This window comes from Diachasmimorpha longicaudata, chromosome 18, assembly GCF_034640455.1.
Source record: "Diachasmimorpha longicaudata isolate KC_UGA_2023 chromosome 18, iyDiaLong2, whole genome shotgun sequence".
NCBI classification, from domain to species: domain Eukaryota; kingdom Metazoa; phylum Arthropoda; class Insecta; order Hymenoptera; family Braconidae; genus Diachasmimorpha; species Diachasmimorpha longicaudata.
Window position 1 is genome coordinate 3,398,363 of NC_087242.1, and position 17,862 is coordinate 3,416,224.

Here is a 17,862-nt window from a genome sequence, read left to right on the forward strand (position 1 = left end):
TCTGTTATGCCTGGATCAACATGACAACAGTTGGCAAAACACTGGAGTACGTACCTCTTCGATAATTACTGCTCAATTACAAACGAATGATCCAATTATTCAGTGTTTTGTTGGTTAAAGGATGATCTTTCGGACATGTTTTTAGAGGGGAGAACAATGAGGTTATGTTATACTGGAGAGTTGACGACGTGAGAAATGCTCCTGCGTCGAGTACCCCCCACTCTCTGGAGATGAGCTCCCCCACTCGTCAAACCCAAGTTCATTGTTCATTCTCATAAATGGAAATTGATTATTAATCAGTCGTTAATTGACTGGTGAAGTGTATCAAGAAGTTCTGGGTCTTTGTAAAGCTTAGGCCCTCGGGTGATGCCCGTGGTCGGAAAATTAACGACTAAAATTCACTAATTAGAGGTTAGAAAGAAAAACCCTCGTATCCATTTATATCTGCAATATATTAAATAATTATTAGAGATACAATATGTGCCATTAGCTATTTCGAGGTCATGTATATACAACTTTTATCCATTATTTCACTCTTCACAAACATTTTCCACACATCATTTGAACAACTACAATTTGTTCACGTTCTCATTCATCTTTTATGCAATAATTTTGTGATATTCTTAATTTAAATATAAAAAAGATCTAAAAATTCACAAATTTCCGTCTCTCCCTTGTTTTTTGATCTTTAAATCTACCAAAAAAATCGAGAAAAAATCTCTTCCGTTAATCGATTCTCTGGTGGACTCGTCATTTCGTTAAACGCAGAATTTTCTCGTTCCTCATTCACGTTTCGAGTTGAACAAAAAAAAACAGCGACAGAAGTACTTACACTGTATAATTAATATCGTAGTACAGTTCAATAACAAACATACATTAATAAAATAATGACAGCAGTGAAATGGAATTAATCGAGTTATCGTCCATGTCGATTTCATATTTATTGGGAGAGTTTCACGTACGATAGACAAATCAGAGAAAAAACCCAGAGCATTTGTGTGAGAATCCCATTGATTTTTCATTGCAATTTCGGTGAAAAAAAGCATTAAAAATAGCTAGAATTTTCATTCAAGGGATTTCAATTTTGTTATGAATAAAAAAAAAATCAAAATATGATCGGAATTTGTTGATTTTTTTCTCTGTAAAAATTCCACGAAATCGAGTATTTACTAAAACTCATGGACAACTAATACAATTTCATTGAAAGTCGGTCATTTTCACATTCAATTATTTCTCATGCACGTGATTATCAAAATATTATGATTAAAATTGTGTTGAATACTGATCATGAATTACAGTGAAAACATTGAGAAGAAAATATTGTTCAAGCGGTTCGATTCTAACTTAGACAAATTTACAATAAATAAATCGATTGATTACGTAAGTATAATGTAGAGTGGTTCCGTCACTTATCGATTCGATTCAATAGAATTTCAGTGCAATAATTCTGGGTAAAATATAAAAATCGACAGAATTATCGAATTTCGATGTAAAAGCACTAGTCTCTCCATTGAATTATCAGTGTCGTGTAGTCTGAAGTGAAATTTCTCGTTGAAATCGTCAATTATAAATTTCTGAACAAATTTCACTTCGATAATCTGCAAATACATTCCACTCTTTTCGATTGATTGATTGATTAGTGAATAAAGGATGCCCTTGGGACTCTCGCTCGTGAAACGAAAGCTTTCGTATTCGTATAATGAAGTAAATTATTCTCACAAACGGTATTTGTCATACATTCTGTACATTTCCACTTTATCCTCGTGAATCATTCCTCACTTAAGGTTGTTGTCGCGCTACAGTCTCTGTGAAAAGTTTATGCGATGTCTAATGGATCAGACTAAGGGACTAAACGGTCAATCCATTAATTTTGTTTGACTGTATTCGATGATGTAAATTGTGCCGTTGGTTTTTACTTAATTCTTTTCAACCGCTCGTACTGATAATTTAAACAAAAACTGTCGAGAAAATATTTTACAGGACAACAACCTTAATTTTTTTTGTGTGATAACATTTGTTTGGACGTCTTTTTGTCGATAAAACATCCTTTTTATTAGATTCTGCTGGGACGAGGGGGCAGATTTTCACATTGAAGTTATGAAGTCATAACGGATATACAAATATTCAATATGCAAGACTGTAAATGCTGCATACGTTGGTGGTTTTTTCGTATGAAAAAACTAATTACATTTTTATTTTACTAGATTGGATTTTTCTCGTATTCTCACGAATTGAATTTCTCATACATTCTGTACATTTAATTCATTTCATGGATTATTCTTGCCTCGCTCGAGTTATCATGTCAGACCTCTTCACTTGGATGATTATTTTTTAATAAAGAATTATCTCAATGAAATTCGACAGGGAATAAACTTGAGGATTTTAACATCGAAGTTATGATGTCATAAAGCCCAACGAAAACTCATTTTCTCGTATGAATTAGTTTCGGACATCGTTTCTACGATTTCCATCGTCAATTTGTTGATTTTTTTATGAAAACAAAGGAAAGACATTTTAGTTGGATTATAACAAATGTATAAATACTCAATACATGATTGCAAATGTAGTCACATTTTTTTGTAAGAAAGTCAACGGGCAATCCAGATTCTACTGCTAAAATTTCAATTTTTTTTCTCGAAAATTTGGGCTTAATAATTTTATTTTAAAAAATCGAAGTTTCAATATGTTATGAATTTTGTTGCACGCGTCATTTAAGGTTGTTGTCGTGCGACAGTGTCTGTAGAAAGTTTATGTATACACAGTCTCACTTAATTGATTGCCTTGTGTATGGACAGATTAATGTTTTAAATTTACAAACTTGTTGTAATTATTTTTCGGAAACAAAAGGGTCAATCGATTAATTTTTTTACTATTCTTAATTATGTGAATTCTTCCAAGGTAGCCATTGATTAAAAAAATGTAATTCGTAGCGATTTATTTAGAATAGTTCAACTGTTTTAGTGAATGCAAAAAATAGTCCTAAAACTATACAAAATTGTTAAAAAACTCAACTTCAAAACCGACAATCTCACGCAGTCAATGACAATTTTGCAGCTACTTTTTTCACATGCAGTAAATATTTAACACGACAACAACCTTAATGACATTTCACTCATTTTTACGTCTTGTTCACTCCTCCACACCCCGGAAGAACATAAATAATTAGCCAACGACGGAAAATATACTGGAATCCCCCATTTTTTGAAAAATATTCCTCCTCTCTCTGTTATCATCTAAAATTATTATTTAGATTCATTGCTCCAGGTTTAGCAGATGTATTGGAATCACAGATGTCAGAAAAAGTCACCATCAGACAGCAACTAGTCCTCAAATTTCCTCAAGGCTCAACAAATAATTCGACATTGTCACATTCACCCTCGAGTAATTTTTTTTTTTTTGCTTTTCATATTTTTTTTTATCCAGAGATGCAAAAACTAAGTAGAGTTTGTTTCTATTATCTTACACCGATCTCAGTAAATCTATTATGGGCTTGAGAAGCTTTTAATATTAAGAATATAACGTTTCCGTAAAAAACGTTGATTTTTTCTTTGCCTCCGAGTTTTGGGGATTTTCTTTTAGGGAATTCAGTTATTGCAGTGAAAGAACATGAAGTTTTTTAACCGATTGGAAGCGTCTTCAATATTTTGTTATGGATACACTGTAACGCTGGCTGAAGGAAGATTAATCACCTCGGATTTTCGATTATTTATATGTCGAAATATCACACGTTAATATATCACATTATAAAAATATCAAATGTAGAAAGATGTTTAGATAAAACAAAAAAATATGAACTATCTATATTCTTTGTTCTTAATTTTTTTTCTCTGATGTCCACTTTGCGAGATAAATATTTTTATTCTTATGGGACATTTTAACGCATGATATTGTTAACCGAAATATTTAGACGTTTCACCTGATGTTTAACTAAATTTGTCAGTCAGATTGTGTGCTTCAAGGATTAGCAAATTGATTTCAATGGCAGGATAATTTTAATTAATTTTTAATAACATGATTTGATCCACTTTCTCGTTCTTTGTAACAAGATCTCCTGAGATTGATAATCTCGCTCGACACTGAAAAAGTTTCTTCTTTCTCGGAACATGAGATAGGGCAATACGAGGACTTTTGTTTTTTTCTGAAGGTTCGTAATTTATTGGACGATCGATGGATCAAAATTAATTTTATTGTGTTCATTTTTGACAAATCAATTCTGAGGAAAAATCAAACGTATTCATTTTGCCCCACCCTACACTCTTTTCACTCGTGAAATAAAATAAAATTTCTGATTTCTGGACTAGAAAATTTGATGGTTACCGATCAATTTGTTCTCCTGGCCTTTTTGATCCTTTTTTTTCAGGTATAAAATACTTTTAATTTACAGAGTTATAGACGACAACTCAGCGATTGCAAAAAGTACGGCGCTAGCATTTTTTTATTTCTGTTACAAAATTACTAAGAGTGAGAAAAAGTGATGGAATTTGGTGGTGGGGGTGAGACAGACGATAAGAAATTGAATTGTGTTTGATCGATCACGATCAACGTTTTTTTGAATTCTGAACGAATCCTAAGGTCGTTCAAAACTTTTTCCCCCCCCGTCGGACCCCGTCATAAAATCCCAGCAAAAAAACCAACAAAAGTAAAATCAACTCCATAAAAAATTGGGAATTGCTGCAATAAATAAAAACATTATTTCCCAATTTTCCTCCCCTGCAAGTCATTCCCACCACCAACCCCTTGGGATCTCCAGCTTGTCAAAAAGAACCCTGAACGATTAAGGATGAAAAACTAGACGACCTACCCCCTAATTTGGTAAAAAAATTCTAATCAGAATCCTCTTCGATTGTCGGCGGTAGCATGGCAAGATGCTGTTGACTGAGCATTCCCCTGGAGAAGGCGTATTCCGCCAATGCCCGATGACAAAAAACATACTGATCTGGCATTTGAATACTGTATGCACGTTGTACACGTATTTTTTCAACAGTACCCCTGATATCAACTGTACCCGTGTCCTCGAGCCTAGAAATACATATATCAAGTGTGCAGAATGTACCTGTTCTACCAATACCAGCACTGCAGTGTACAACAATCGGTGGACCCCTTGGATGTCCCGCCCATGTATCACCCCTGCTTGCCAATAATTTATTCTGCTGTTGTCTGACAAGTGATAAAAATTGAAGAAGTGCTTCAGCTGATTGTGGTACACCATAGTCAGGCCAGGCTGTGTACAGCATGTGACAGACTTCCCTGGACTCTTCAGTCTTGTTATTGGTGAGGAGTAGCATGGATATCGTGTAATCAGCATTAGTATCCACCTCTAGAGTTGTCACTGTAAAGCCTCCAGCCGATACCTGTGAAAAAGTGGATTAGTGAGCGGTGAATTTATGGTTCAAGGAATTACCTCAATGAGTAACCACGCAATTAACTACTGAAATAAAACCATGAAGTACCTCATCCCCAGGCTCAGGCCCCCAGTACTGTGCGCACTTTGTTCTCCCCCTCTCGACAACTCTAGTCGTCATAACGACGACAAGTGTCTGTTGCTCCCACACCATTCGCCAAAAATCACCGCATGTTTTGGACAGTGGTCCCTGGGTACTGATAAAGGCATTTTTCTGCTTGTAACCGTCGACGAAATTGGCATTTATGTAATCACTTGTTGGATCACCATCCACCTGTGACAAGCAAACCCTTGAGTGATCGTAGCAGAGGACATCAGTGTAACGATTTTTCGGCTGATTTGGCCGAAGCTTGGCATTATTGAAAGATCCATCCGGTGGCCGGTGACGAATTTCTGTGTAATCAGCAACAAGACCAGCTCTACCTCGCGAATGAATTGCCTCAATGAGTTGCACCATGGTGACGGCTTGTAATCCAGGATCACCGTGGAGGCTGTCATCATCACTGAAACCCGAACTCGCTGATGAGGGGGGCTGAACGGGTGATGGTGCCTCATCACTCCCTATCCAATCGCCATTTGTTATCTCAATGTCACCGATTGTAACACCACCATTTTTGATCTTCAGCTTTTCCGAGACAGGGCTTGTTGGGGTTGTTGGTGTGTCATTTGCATTCTGGTGATTTGGTGATTTTGATGTTGGCGAGAGAGGACTACCCACTCGCGGGGCAACCTGACATACAAGATAATTAATTATTAATTTTTAGTTTTCCAAGGTTTTCAAGGAAATTTCTCGTGATATGTTTTTCCAGAGAATTTCCTGGTGAATAATTTTTTTTTTTTAAGGGGATTTCGAATGTCTGTTTCCGCCTCATCCCTGAGTACATCATCGACAGACATTTTTCCAGGGTTTACCCCGGGTGTTGGAAAAAAACTTGAAAATTTTTTCCTGAAAACCTTTCCCCTATTTTGTAGAGGGAAATTAATATGTGCACAGATATGTTATTTACCTCGCACAATTCACCACCACCGCGATTCGTCATGGACTTGAGACAGTGTAACAGCCAGGCTTCATGCTGTATCTCCAATGTTCCACCTAATCGTTTGGGCAACGATTCACGTGGTATATGAAGTGTCAGCTGTGGTATTGACACTGTAAAAACTCGATCCCTCAATTTTTCCCTTACAAAGAGTCTCAGTATCTTGAACGGTGCTTTGAACCACAGCGGTGCAGTAACAATGAGAACTTTCTTCAGTTTAGCTGGATATCCACCCTGCAAACAATGTACAAGTGTGAGAACTATTTTCACTCGACATTAAAGTTAAAATATACGTTATTTTTATTGGGTAACTAGATTCTATTATTAATTTGTCTTCAACCTTAATCTTGGATGTCATCCAACGAGACCATGTCTCTCAATATGACTGAAAAATTTATGCACTAGGGGCTGTAGCTATTTCAGATGGTGAGTCCCACAGGAGACAAACATCATTCGTAATTTATTTACAGTTTACGAAAAATTGTTCTTGAAATATTTTCGTTAAGAAAAGACCACTAGACTGTTTTCTTCAAGAATTTTTACTAAATTTTAATTCCTATATTTTTTTCAATTATAATTAACAAATTGCATTGCTTTGAATACATCAAACAGTTTTTTAGTTCCATCCTCCCTCCACTTATCCCGATTACTGCAAATAAATTGCAGTACTCACTTTTTTTCTCTCTTATTTCCAAAGTGAATTCATAAACTAGGACAAGCGCATATCACCTAGTCTCGTTAAACCCTCAATATCTCGAAGACGACGAGAGATACCGTAATTTTCATGAGAATCTTTTTTGCTGAGCAACATGTGCACAACAAAAAATATCTCCGCAAAAATATCGCTATCTCCCCTCATTAAGAAGATATAAACCGATAATAGCGATAAAATATTCCTATCACACCAACATCACTTACCCAAATTCCCTAATTACCTCTAAATCTGTTAAATTAATTTTCTCCACTCACATAATCAACAATATCGTGCGACTGACGTGTTAGCCTTATTCAACATCACAAATTCACCGGGGAAATGTCTAAAAACCTGACAACCGTCTTTCAGAGGGCGGAAGTAGCGCGACCCCCACTCGTTTGACAGATTCACTCAGAATGTCCTCTTTTCACACCATAAATTACCCTCCCCCATTCCCCGCAGTCCCAGATACCGCACTCATTACTTCCAACCAGAGAAAAAAAATTCCTTCCAGTGCAGATGTGACACTCGATGTCCTTAGATCAATGATAATCGATTACTGGCCTTATTCCCACAACCAGAGGATGACAAACAGCTGGACTCAGGGATGACTCGCGCTCTCATGCAACCCCCCAGAGTATATTCCAAATATAAAATAAAATCATCCCCTGAAGATGACCAATCAAACTGAAATTTAATTATCAACACTTGTGGGCTCCACTCTCAGGGGTTAATGATTTTTATTTTATTAAATTGATCAAGTTGTACTCTCAATTCAGGGAAAATTGTTCAACTACTGCTAGAGGACAGCGTCGTGTGACGTTCATAAGTCCGGACATGCGCAGGGTACATTCTGAATGTTTCCCCTCATTTTTTTTTATCTCATTTTGTTCACGTATTGCGCTGGGGGGTTGTGCAACCCCGCCTCATCCGAAGGCTATCATCCCCCCCCCTTTCCCTTCGCCAGGGGGAGAGCCTTCGGGTCGACCGGAGATGGGAAACCGGGGGATTATCAAAATGAACGCTACACGCAACCCCTCAGTGTGCAGTAAATTCTATCAATGCCATCATGACTTTGGTATGGATTTTTTTTTAATGGTCTTAAGGGGCTACATGACTTACCATCAGAGTAAAATTTTCAATCCCATTATTTTCTAGGGCGAAATGTTTATTTTTCGAAAAACTAATTTTTATGACTTCAGTAATGGCCTGACATGGAGCCTAACAATTTGTGATTTCCAAAATAATCATTTTTTTTTGATTGACGAAATAAAATGGCCTAATGAATCGCAGTGTAATTATTATACGATTAGTGTCACCGTAATTTACTAGATTATCAGAAATTTCTCGTGACTAATTAAGAACAGTCAATTAACAAGTGAAAGCTGTTTAAAAAATTTATTGTTATCAGTGTAAGGATAGGACTGAGGAATGGAGATCGAGATAATGTAAAATTACTAAAAAATAGTTGATAATCCTAAGATCATTAAAACATAACCTCAAATAAGTGGTTTCTCATCACCAAAATCATAAAAAAAAATTGTTAGTTCTACCCAAATAACGGACAATAATAAAGGAAAATAGATAAAATAATCCAAGCAACAGAGACTTTGTTATTAATTTCATTTATTCCTATTCATATTCATCACTTATATCTATGTTAATCGCACTATGAAATGGGATTAAAATTTTTTTTAGGTTAGAAAGAGTTATTACCTTCAGCAGGGTGAGAATTTTCTGTGACAGATCGTAATCAAAATTCTGATATTTGCTGTCAGACATGTCATAAATGAAGACTAGTCCATGGCGCTGGGTCTCGGCGCTCTCTAGTGCTGCATCCAGCTGATAGACGACACCCTGAAAGCATTCAGGAGTCATTCGCCTCTCTCATTTGTCCCTTTCAATTTCTAGTGAAACGGAATTTTTTTTTTTCGAGAAAAAAAATCGGTTGAGAAGGTGTGAAAGGAGGGGTAGACAGCCCTAAAGATTTTTACACTTGTGCGGGGATTACGTGGGTGACATAATCCTCACTATTCAGGAAATTTTCAAGTACTGAGTACATGAATATTTAGTATTTAGTATTTTTCGTGCAAGAAAATACCAATAGTGGGTATTAATTTGTTTTTAATCCTAAACATTTCGATATTCCGTACCTTTATCAGTTATAACTCCTAAATACCACCCCATTCACCCCTTAAATTAGTATTTACACAAAATCCTGATCAAATATACCCAACACACCAGAAATTAGTCTCAAAAAACCGAGAGGAGACAGCTCACCAAGACTGGAAAATACGAAAAAAAGGAGGAATGGAAATTTGTGAGCCGTGTATTCGGTCACTGGGGGGTCGGAACCAAAGGTGGCTGACCCTTGGAAGGTCGGGGACACAAAACTACTGACCTGCAGAGTAGTTTGATGCGTTGTGCACTGTGGCAGATGCAAGTGGGCAGTAAAAATAGCAATTGCCGCACCTGTACCGTCTCTCGACGACTGAAACACGCAATTCACGTACTTTTTCAGTCCTTCTCACATACAAGTCACCGATACAATAGTCTGACATAACTACTTATTTTAGTTTTAATGTACCATCGTGTGAAAATTGTGAGTGCTATTGAATTTCGATAAAAATAGATGAGAGAATTTTTTTTTGAAGAATTCATTATTATTTAATACCTTATCTCTCCAGTGGAATTATTACTACATAAACGTCATTTGACTTGGGTTACACCAATAATATTGTTATAAAAAATAATAATGTTAATTATGGCCTTGAGTGAACCCCTTAAATAATTACTAACGTGAAAAAATTCGGCGAAATTTTTCTTTAGAAAGTACGAAAACTGAAAAACCAACATAATGAGTGATAGATTTAATTAAAAATGATCATCAACATAGTCACGTTCCACAATAATGAGAATGTCTAAGCTTATGAGGCTAATTGGGCCCATGTAGAATCGTCTCAATCGACAAAATCTATTTTTTATAAAATACTTTTCTCAAGTAAATGATATTTTCGCAGAATCTTATCAATATTTGGTTTTCAACACTTGAGAAAATCTGTCTTACCAAAACGGTGAATTTTCCAGTCCTCAATTCACTGAGAAGTGGCTCTTGAATTGGTTGAAGTGTTGCCAATCCTTCGCGACGTCTAGTAGCCTCATGTTGTTCATAAAGTGCTAATGCCCTTGATACTTCAAATTTTCTAGCAGCTAAAAATTTCACTGCTGTACTCCACGACACTGGACTCGCTCGTCTACCAGCTCGACATTTGTTTACCGCCTCTATAAACTCCTTGGTCGCCTTTATCGTGAAGATTGATAATAAAACACGTGATTACGTCATTATCTGATGAGCTGTGTGGGTTTCGTTGAATGATTTCGTCAATTTCCGCGTTTTTGATTTGTAACTCAGGACAACAATTTTTGAGGTTAGGATTTTTTTGTCGGTCTAGTAGATGTCGATATGTAAAGAATAATTGAATAAGAAGAGGGGAGGGCCAATCAGTTGATTTAAACTGTTTAAAGGCCGGTAATCCGGTCTTAACGGACTACAAAATGATCCGGTGGAGAGGTACGTGGGATCGTTAAATTAATCTCAGGTCTCTTTGAGAATTTTTGAGAGAATTATCGTTGGGTTGAAAAAGGAAATAATTTATACAACGACCTTACCACTTTTAACTCGAACCTTCACAACTCCACTATTTATTCACCCAGAAGACCTTATCGTCTCTCAAAATATTTAATATTCAACTAGAAAGCTATCTAATTACTCTAATAACTACCAACGTCATCGAATTTCACATGGACATTCCCAAATCCGCGAATGGAGTACCGAAGTGGTAGAATGACATGAGTTGACTCATCTCTGAGTCGAGTTTTCGAGCGATATCTCTGAATCTACGAGAGATAACGGAATTTTTGTAATGACATTTGTTGTAGCTCTCAATTGGCTCCACAAAAAAGGTTTCAATGAAAATTTCTCCATCCCCCCTCGATTTTGAGATATTCGTCAAAAACCGGTCAATAGTCAGAAGGATCTCCCAACGCCTGAAGCGGATAAAAAACCCAAAAATTCTCGATTCAATGACGTTTTCCTCTAAAAATTCCCGATGACACGTGAACACCGGTGATTTCCAGGAATAAAGGGGAAAGTAATTCCCACATACTCTCGAGATTGATGATGTTGTCTTCCGGCAAGACGTGTCCCCCCTCCACACGAGTGCCTATTCAAGATGTGTTTTTTTTTAAATAAATGCTTGGAGCACTGGCATTGCTTCCTGTAGCTCGAAGGCTGCTTCCTCTCCCGTCCCCACCCCATCAATAACTTCCGGTACCCCACCCTCCCGAGAAATTCGAGGTAAAATCCGTCTCCATGAGATTTACCTCACAAATCGAAGAATCAATTTTTTTCTTGATCATTCTCTTCCTATTTTGGAGGTGATTCGACATTCAGAGACTCTACTGATGACACCAGAGGAAAATTCCATTCCCAAACCACCACAGAAAAAAATCAACATGAGAATCAAGAGGAACTGAAATCCTGACATATCCAAAAGGTCAATATTGACCTGTCATTATTGATTCCCATGGGGACCATGGAGAATGCACTTGGGCTTCACTGATAAGGGAGGAACGGTCACGTCAGTCGAGTGGTAAAACAGAGCCAGAATAACTTCACATTTTCCTGATTATCTCGAGATCCATCGAAGAAAAAAAAAATTTTCACAGAAAAGAATTTGTAGCTCTCGTTCTCCTCTGGAAAAAACATATCAACGAAATTATCGCTGTCTCACCTGGTTATCGAGATATTCATAAAAATCCACAGTTGTCTCATCCTGTTTTATCAGTCCTTCAACAATTTATGGAAGTTGTCATTCCAGGCTGGGCAAGTGCATTTAAAACGCCGATTAACAAGCTTCACAGTCGGTTTTTAGGTTATGGGCACTCAGGTACACGAATGCAACGATATTGTCATGATCTCGATCTTCTCGTGATGATTTATCAACGTCAGGATGGATTTAATGAGGGGTAATAATGACTGTTTTACTTACTTGCTCCTGTTCGACAGTCAATGGGGCCGCCATTTTACCACCGACCAACACAGTGTTATTCCACGCGTGTTGGGACTTTTAAAGCGTCCCCAGTAACACACACACACACACAATCACAGCCACACAAAACAAAATATTATCACTCACTGGTGAATACCGATCATTGTGGTGTTATTCATCTTGTTAATTGTGATCACCGAGTAATGGCTGATTTGATGGATTATTCAGCGACTCAGTGGCGGGTACATCCACATCGTTTCACCATCACGCTGTTGCTTCATGTGACAGCGGAGGAGAGAAGAACACACACTTGTTTCCCCCCCCTGACCCCACCACCGCCGACCGGGGAAGTGGCAGCTACTGTGCATGGGAGGGGGCGACGATGTGGAAGAGTGAGATGATTCAGCGCTGCTCACCCCTCCAACGGCGATCGGGAGTAACGACCAACACAGGAACACGTCGGTGGGAGAGGCTCTGTAGGTGTGAGTGCCTTTGTGGGTGTGCACTGATGGAGGAAGTGATTTATGGTCTAATAATTGAGAGGTAATTATCAAAAATTGTTATTCTGTGATGAGGTTAGGTTTTGGGGTTGGAAATCGTTTGGGATGAATTGGGAAAGTAGTTTTGTTTTTTGGGAATGACAGGTTATTTATTGATAATTGAGTGACAAGGTTTTTGGAGGGAGAAAGTCAAGGATAAGTACCTCGGGACGCCGTGAGCGGCGCCAGCGGTACAACAGAGGTCACCACATGTAAATTCCCGAGTATGTTACCATCAGGGTCGGGATCACCGACCTCCATGATCGTGAAAATTTTCCCTGTTGACCTTGACTTGCATTAAAATAAATAAAATTTTACCAATCGGGTGGCCAGACGTACGTTGGATTTTCAATTATTTATTTATTTGGATCGCTGGGAAAATTCCAAAAATTTCCGGAGGTGGGTACAGAACTGTATTACTGTATCTGTCGGTACAGCAGAGCGGGGACGAAAACATCGATAACGCCGTAGGGTGGGGGATGTGTTGTGAGTAATCGAATAACAGAGATAGGTTAGAATCTCCGTTATAATCTGTGAAACAAATTTCTGAATCAGTTGCACCGGCTTCGGTTCATCAAAAACTCTGTCAAGATGACGATGGCAATGCTACAACGTCGTGCAAACGTATGTAATCCTTTGTTCTGAGTGGGTAATTGTTTGTTGAATTTTAAAGAGTGTTTGACGGGTGGTGACATAACCTCAAAACTTATCCTTTAGACTAGACATATTTTCTGTAATTAGTTATTGTAAATGTGAGGGAGGATGGAGTCGAGGGACAACTTTTTATTTAATTTGCAATGCTGGTAGTAAACGCAATGATTGACTAATTAGGGCTATATTTATTCTTCGTTCTGTTTCTCCACAGGTCAGACTTCCACCTGAAGTGAACAGAGTTCTCTACATCAGGAACCTGCCGTACAAAATCACTGCTGAAGAGATGTACGATATTTTTGGAAAATACGGAGCTATCAGGCAAATTCGAGTGTAAGGTTTTTCTTTAATTATTTAAAGCGTTGAAATTTGTTCATAAGTAGAAAAAAAAATTGTAGGAAAAATTGATTAAATTCCTGAGAGTTATCTGTCCATCAAATAGATACGTTTTTGTTTTTACAATTGTGTTTATTCACAGGGGCAATACTGCGGAAACACGGGGGACAGCCTTTGTAGTTTACGAAGACATATTTGACGCGAAAAACGCATGTGATCACTTGAGTGGTTTCAACGTCTGCAATCGCTACTTAGTTGTCCTGTACTACCAGAGCAACAAAGCCTTCAAAAGGGTCGATGTCGACAAGAAGATGGAGGAAATTGACAAATTGAAGACTAAGTACAATCTAAACGAGGAAAAAAAATAAAAAACCCATTTTTATCTGTGTACATAATTTAAGGACGTAATTTAACCTGTAAATATTATAATCACATCGCTCAACTCGTCGATATGATTTTCATTTTTTAATCGCGTGAATAAAATTTCAATCGAACGATAAACGCAAGATTTTTTATCCCGAGTCTGTATTTTTCATTTTAATCTGGACATTAATACAATTCAATTTATTGTGGGGTATAAACACACAGGACAATAGAATCAAATAATTTGTATTATAGTCACTACAAAAAAAGGAAAAATCGTCTCTCAAATAGTGACACTGTCTACTGACGGTTTTACAAAACTACCATCAAATTCTTTTTATTTTCAAGACGCGTCCAGGAAAAGCTACGCGACAAGACATGACAAATCTCGAGGTATTGGGTGACGGCGAGAGTTCCGTGGACGGCAAGGGGGGGGGGAGGGGAGATTCCGGTTTTTTTCTCCAGAGTCCTTTTTCAGATGGGTTTCGATAAGCCGCGTCCCAGTTTGAATACCTCAGCAGACGGAGTAGCAACGTCTGCAGTTAGAAGCAATCCCACCTCTAGCATAGTTCGCTCCTCAGTCAGGTAAAATGTCCCTCAACGGGACGTACACTATTCCCGAGGAATTTCAATCACTATATTCGTGGTGGGGGAGCATTCTTATACTGGAAATGATGGTGTTGATTTGGTTCACCGGACAGACTCGAGTAAAAACGCAGGTAAAATTTGAGTACATCGACGCACCTGCGAGAGGGGAGCGATAGTTCAATCTCTTCATTTAAGAGAAAAATATTCTGGCGGAGATTCATTTACTTGAGAGAAGTATTTAATTTTTTAATTATATTTTCCCGGTTGTGGGAATGATAGAAGGACCTCATTAGTTTGCAAATAGGACTGACAGGGCTGAACATATCAGGGGTTGAAGAAATAAATACTTTTCTGAGGTAAATGAACCGTTCGCAAAAATATCGTTCATCGGATTTCATTTTTTATTTGATCCAATGCTTCCGTTTGGGAGTAAAAATAAACAAAATTTCAGACAATACACAGTGAAGAGGATCGAAGGTGGCTCGAAAATCCCAACGTCACTCTTCACCCCGATGGAGGCGGTCATTCGAGTGTCGATCGTATCCGGAGCGCCCACTTCAATGACTTGAAAATCATCCTACCGTTTTTATTGATGACACCTATCTGGCTGACGACGTCACCCCATGGGCGCCTCGTCGATTGGTTCATACGTTTGTTTTCAATCTGCAAAATATTCCACACCATTTCATTCATGAAATTAATCAAAACACCCGGAGTGTCCACCCTCTTCCTCAGCATTTGTTATGGAATTGTCTGTTATATCAGCGTCAGCTCCTGTTTATTTTATTCATTTGCTCACAGCAACAGAGGAGAGTTATAATACGAATCGAGGGAAGTGATATCATGTCACGAGTGATAAAATACTTTTCGGGGTATGATGAGAAAAATGTAGTAAAACAAACGGATTAATTATTGATTCAAACACAGCGTTTTTCGATAGTGCCAGCAGAATAAGTCCTTGACGATACGAAGCATCTGTTCACTTTTAATGAATTACGTGATTAAACTAAACGCTTTAATCGTTGATTCTGAGGGCTCCAAACAGAAATCTCATGATTTGATCACATGCCAGTTCAGATCTATCGTATATTCCTTTGGATTCTGATTATTTCATCACTTTTACATTGTTATTTGAATATATCGCATCCCGACGATCTGAAAAGTTAAATTAAAAAAATATTTCCTGTCAGGTAATGAAACCTTCGATTGGATTGAATTTAACATATCATTAATAAAAAAAAATCTGTATTTTCCAATTCTTAAAAATAAAAAAAATCCAATCGAAAAAATAACGTTTTTAGTTCTCATGTCAACATTGACAATTTTCATCGGTATTATTTTGGGAACGAGGAGCGCAGGAGCAGTGCGAGGGTGGCGAAGGGGTTGAATGTATGACGCGTCGGCGCACAGCGCCCAATGCGCTACAATAACCGTACGAATAAGCAAATGATAAAATTGTGGTGGAGGCAATGGCTTTGTATAAGTTTGTGGATAAATAATGTGCTAGTCAGTAGGCACCGGGAAATATGTTAAGACCCAATGGGCCTTTGGCGTGTGACTGCGCGTAATGATACACAAACGTAAGTGAATGAACCGATGGAGTGTAATGGTCAGACGCATTTGGCTGGGGGGGGGGGGGGTGGGGGGTTGCTGATGAAAAATCGTAAGGCCAATGTGTTTGTCGCCGGGACGACCAGCTGCTCGCTCACCGATTAGGGAAGAGGTGGGTGTGAGAGACTGGTTATTTTATCGGTTTTTGTATCAACATCGTAACGCCCGTGGCCTAAAAATTTTGACGGAAAAAATTACTGAATTATATGTTTCACTTGTTCCGGTGGTCCTAGGGATGTTCAACACATTTTTAATCGAAATTCGAGTTTTCTTTTTTTTTTATCGCCGAAATTATCGATCGGATTGACGCGAAAAAATGTCAAATTTTTGTGTGCGAAGAGAAGAGAAAAAAATCGGTGTAAATTACGGTACCGTTTGGTAATCGCGGTTTGTTTTCATCGTTCGAGGAAAATCGGATCGGATCGTTTTAATTTTTCTGTCGAACAAAACACCAGACGATTACCGAACGGTACGGTAATTTCCATTGATTTTGTCCTCGTGCATCAAAAAATCGTTTAAATATTAATATGAAAAAAAATAATATTGGAAGAGAGACAGGCGGCGAGGGGGGATTTCCACGTGTAATTAAAAATTCATTATGTGTTTGCGTTATCGTTTGTACTAACGCCCATTCGTTTACAGCTCTCTATTTTAATTTAAATATCGAAAATACCTGGAATTATGAAAATGCCGGTGAATTAAATTTTCCCGGCTCAACTCAGATGCAAAAAAAAAATTTATTGCTATTCTTTCAGATGCTGGTGGCTCACGCAATACTCAACGAATGGGGTAAGTTTACGATCGTAATATTCATGAAGCGCTCGATTCAGCGCTTGAATATTTTCTTAAAATTTAAGATACAAAATCATTTTTACGGTGGAAAATTGAAATAAAAATAATGATAAAACACTGGTGATACGACTTTCTAACGCCTTGGTTTAACCAATGAATTATTTATCGGTGTCAATTTGACATACACCATTCGCGGATATCTGCTTTGAATTATCTCCTGGAATACCAATAAGTACTGCATAAACATGGAATACTGATGTCAATAAACCCAAATGCAACTTTGATTCTGCCTTTCAATCTTTATTCTGCGTTTCATGGATTCTGTCGTAACAGCTTTATTCATCGAGGATAAGACAAAGCAACCGAGGCACAAGGGTCACGAGGATCACAACCGTCGAAATATCATAAATATCATCGGCAAAATTACGTTTTATCCCCAATGACAAATTTTTCCTCGAAAAAAAAAAAAAAGAAAAAAACTGAAAAGTGCGAGGGAGAAGAGTCGAGTTAGTCACTCGAATAAGTAAAACGATGTAACCTAAATAGCGATTGTCACGAGTCGAAATAAAGTGGAAAGAAATAGAGGTAATGATGAAGATTAATGATCTCGGTCATTGAGAGTGAAGTGATGATTATTCGCAGCAGTGTTACATCTTCGTAAAAACTTGAGAGAAGGAAAAAAAAAAAATTGTAACTCACCGAAGAAAAACGCCACGAGGACGATAAAAAATTATTTATCATCGTCAGTGTATCATAACTCAGAGGCATCGGGGCCTTATCTCGATATTATAAAATCATC

The 17,862-nt window shown here is 37.7% G+C and overlaps 4 protein-coding genes across 12 annotated transcripts in view; 3 read left to right on the forward strand and 1 right to left on the reverse strand.

Moving 5' to 3' along the window:
• Positions 1–279: 279 nt before the first annotated feature.
• On the reverse strand, positions 280–12,465 carry LOC135171078 (tyrosine-protein phosphatase non-receptor type 9). Of its 5 annotated transcripts, XM_064137385.1 has the most exons (8): positions 12,184–12,465; positions 10,200–10,433; positions 9,534–9,623; positions 8,849–8,989; positions 6,409–6,672; positions 5,451–6,131; positions 5,054–5,351; positions 280–444 (listed from the first exon to the last, which is right to left on the reverse strand). In XM_064137385.1, the coding sequence occupies exons 1-8, from the start codon at positions 12,214–12,216 to the stop codon at positions 413–415; spliced, it is 1,773 nt and encodes a 590-aa protein (XP_063993455.1). In that variant the 5' UTR covers positions 12,217–12,465; the 3' UTR covers positions 280–412. The 5 variants fall into 5 exon arrangements, with proteins under 5 accessions (XP_063993455.1, XP_063993453.1, XP_063993454.1 ...); XM_064137383.1 differs by having other exon boundaries at positions 434–5,351; positions 12,184–12,463; XM_064137384.1 differs by lacking the exon at positions 9,534–9,623 and having other exon boundaries at positions 434–5,351; positions 12,184–12,461.
• Positions 10,449–14,210, forward strand: LOC135171104 (splicing factor 3B subunit 6). Of its 5 annotated transcripts, none has more exons than XR_010300481.1 (5): positions 10,449–10,703; positions 11,072–12,160; positions 12,412–12,726; positions 13,588–13,706; positions 13,852–13,993. XR_010300481.1 is itself a non-coding variant. In XM_064137440.1 (3 exons), the coding sequence occupies exons 1-3, from the start codon at positions 13,314–13,316 to the stop codon at positions 14,075–14,077; spliced, it is 378 nt and encodes a 125-aa protein (XP_063993510.1). In that variant the 5' UTR covers positions 13,188–13,313; the 3' UTR covers positions 14,078–14,210. The 5 variants fall into 5 exon arrangements, 2 of the variants coding, with proteins under 2 accessions (XP_063993510.1, XP_063993511.1); XR_010300482.1 differs by having other exon boundaries at positions 11,586–12,160; XR_010300480.1 differs by having other exon boundaries at positions 10,449–12,160.
• A 427-nt stretch (positions 14,211–14,637) lies between these two features.
• On the forward strand, positions 14,638–16,283 carry LOC135171105 (prostaglandin E synthase-like). Its single transcript, XM_064137442.1, has 2 exons — positions 14,638–14,791; positions 15,112–16,283. Exons 1-2 carry the CDS (start codon positions 14,663–14,665, stop codon positions 15,478–15,480), a joined length of 498 nt encoding a protein of 165 aa, XP_063993512.1. The 5' UTR covers positions 14,638–14,662; the 3' UTR covers positions 15,481–16,283.
• A 755-nt stretch (positions 16,284–17,038) lies between these two features.
• The window catches only part of LOC135171074 (solute carrier organic anion transporter family member 74D), a 39,564-nt gene continuing 38,740 nt past the window's right edge, over positions 17,039–17,862 (forward strand). The window contains exon 1 of the mRNA XM_064137377.1: positions 17,039–17,060. The gene's annotated coding sequence lies outside the window, so the exon portion shown is untranslated. The remainder of the gene's footprint in view (positions 17,061–17,862) is intronic.

Bases quoted from the DNA above. Each gene is read 5' to 3' on its own strand.
- LOC135171104 (XM_064137440.1), top strand. From the start codon at position 13,314: ATGACGATGGCAATGCTACAACGTCGTGCAAAC. The intron at 13,347-13,587 runs GTATGTAATCCT...GTTTCTCCACAG, and splicing joins TGCTACAACGTCGTGCAAAC to GTCAGACTTCCACCTGAAGT. The intron at 13,707-13,851 runs GTAAGGTTTTTC...GTTTATTCACAG, and splicing joins GCTATCAGGCAAATTCGAGT to GGGCAATACTGCGGAAACAC.
- LOC135171105 (XM_064137442.1), top strand. From the start codon at position 14,663: ATGTCCCTCAACGGGACGTACACTATTCCCGAGGAATTTCAATCACTA. The intron at 14,792-15,111 runs GTAAAATTTGAG...ACAAAATTTCAG, and splicing joins AGACTCGAGTAAAAACGCAG to ACAATACACAGTGAAGAGGA.
- LOC135171078 (XM_064137383.1), bottom strand. From the start codon at position 12,216: ATGGCGGCCCCATTGACTGTCGAACAGGAGCAA. The intron at 8,990-9,533 runs GTCAGTAGTTTT...GAATGCTTTCAG, and splicing joins CGCATCAAACTACTCTGCAG to GGTGTCGTCTATCAGCTGGA. The intron at 6,673-8,848 runs GTAATAACTCTT...CATTGTTTGCAG, and splicing joins AAATTCTCACCCTGCTGAAG to GGTGGATATCCAGCTAAACT.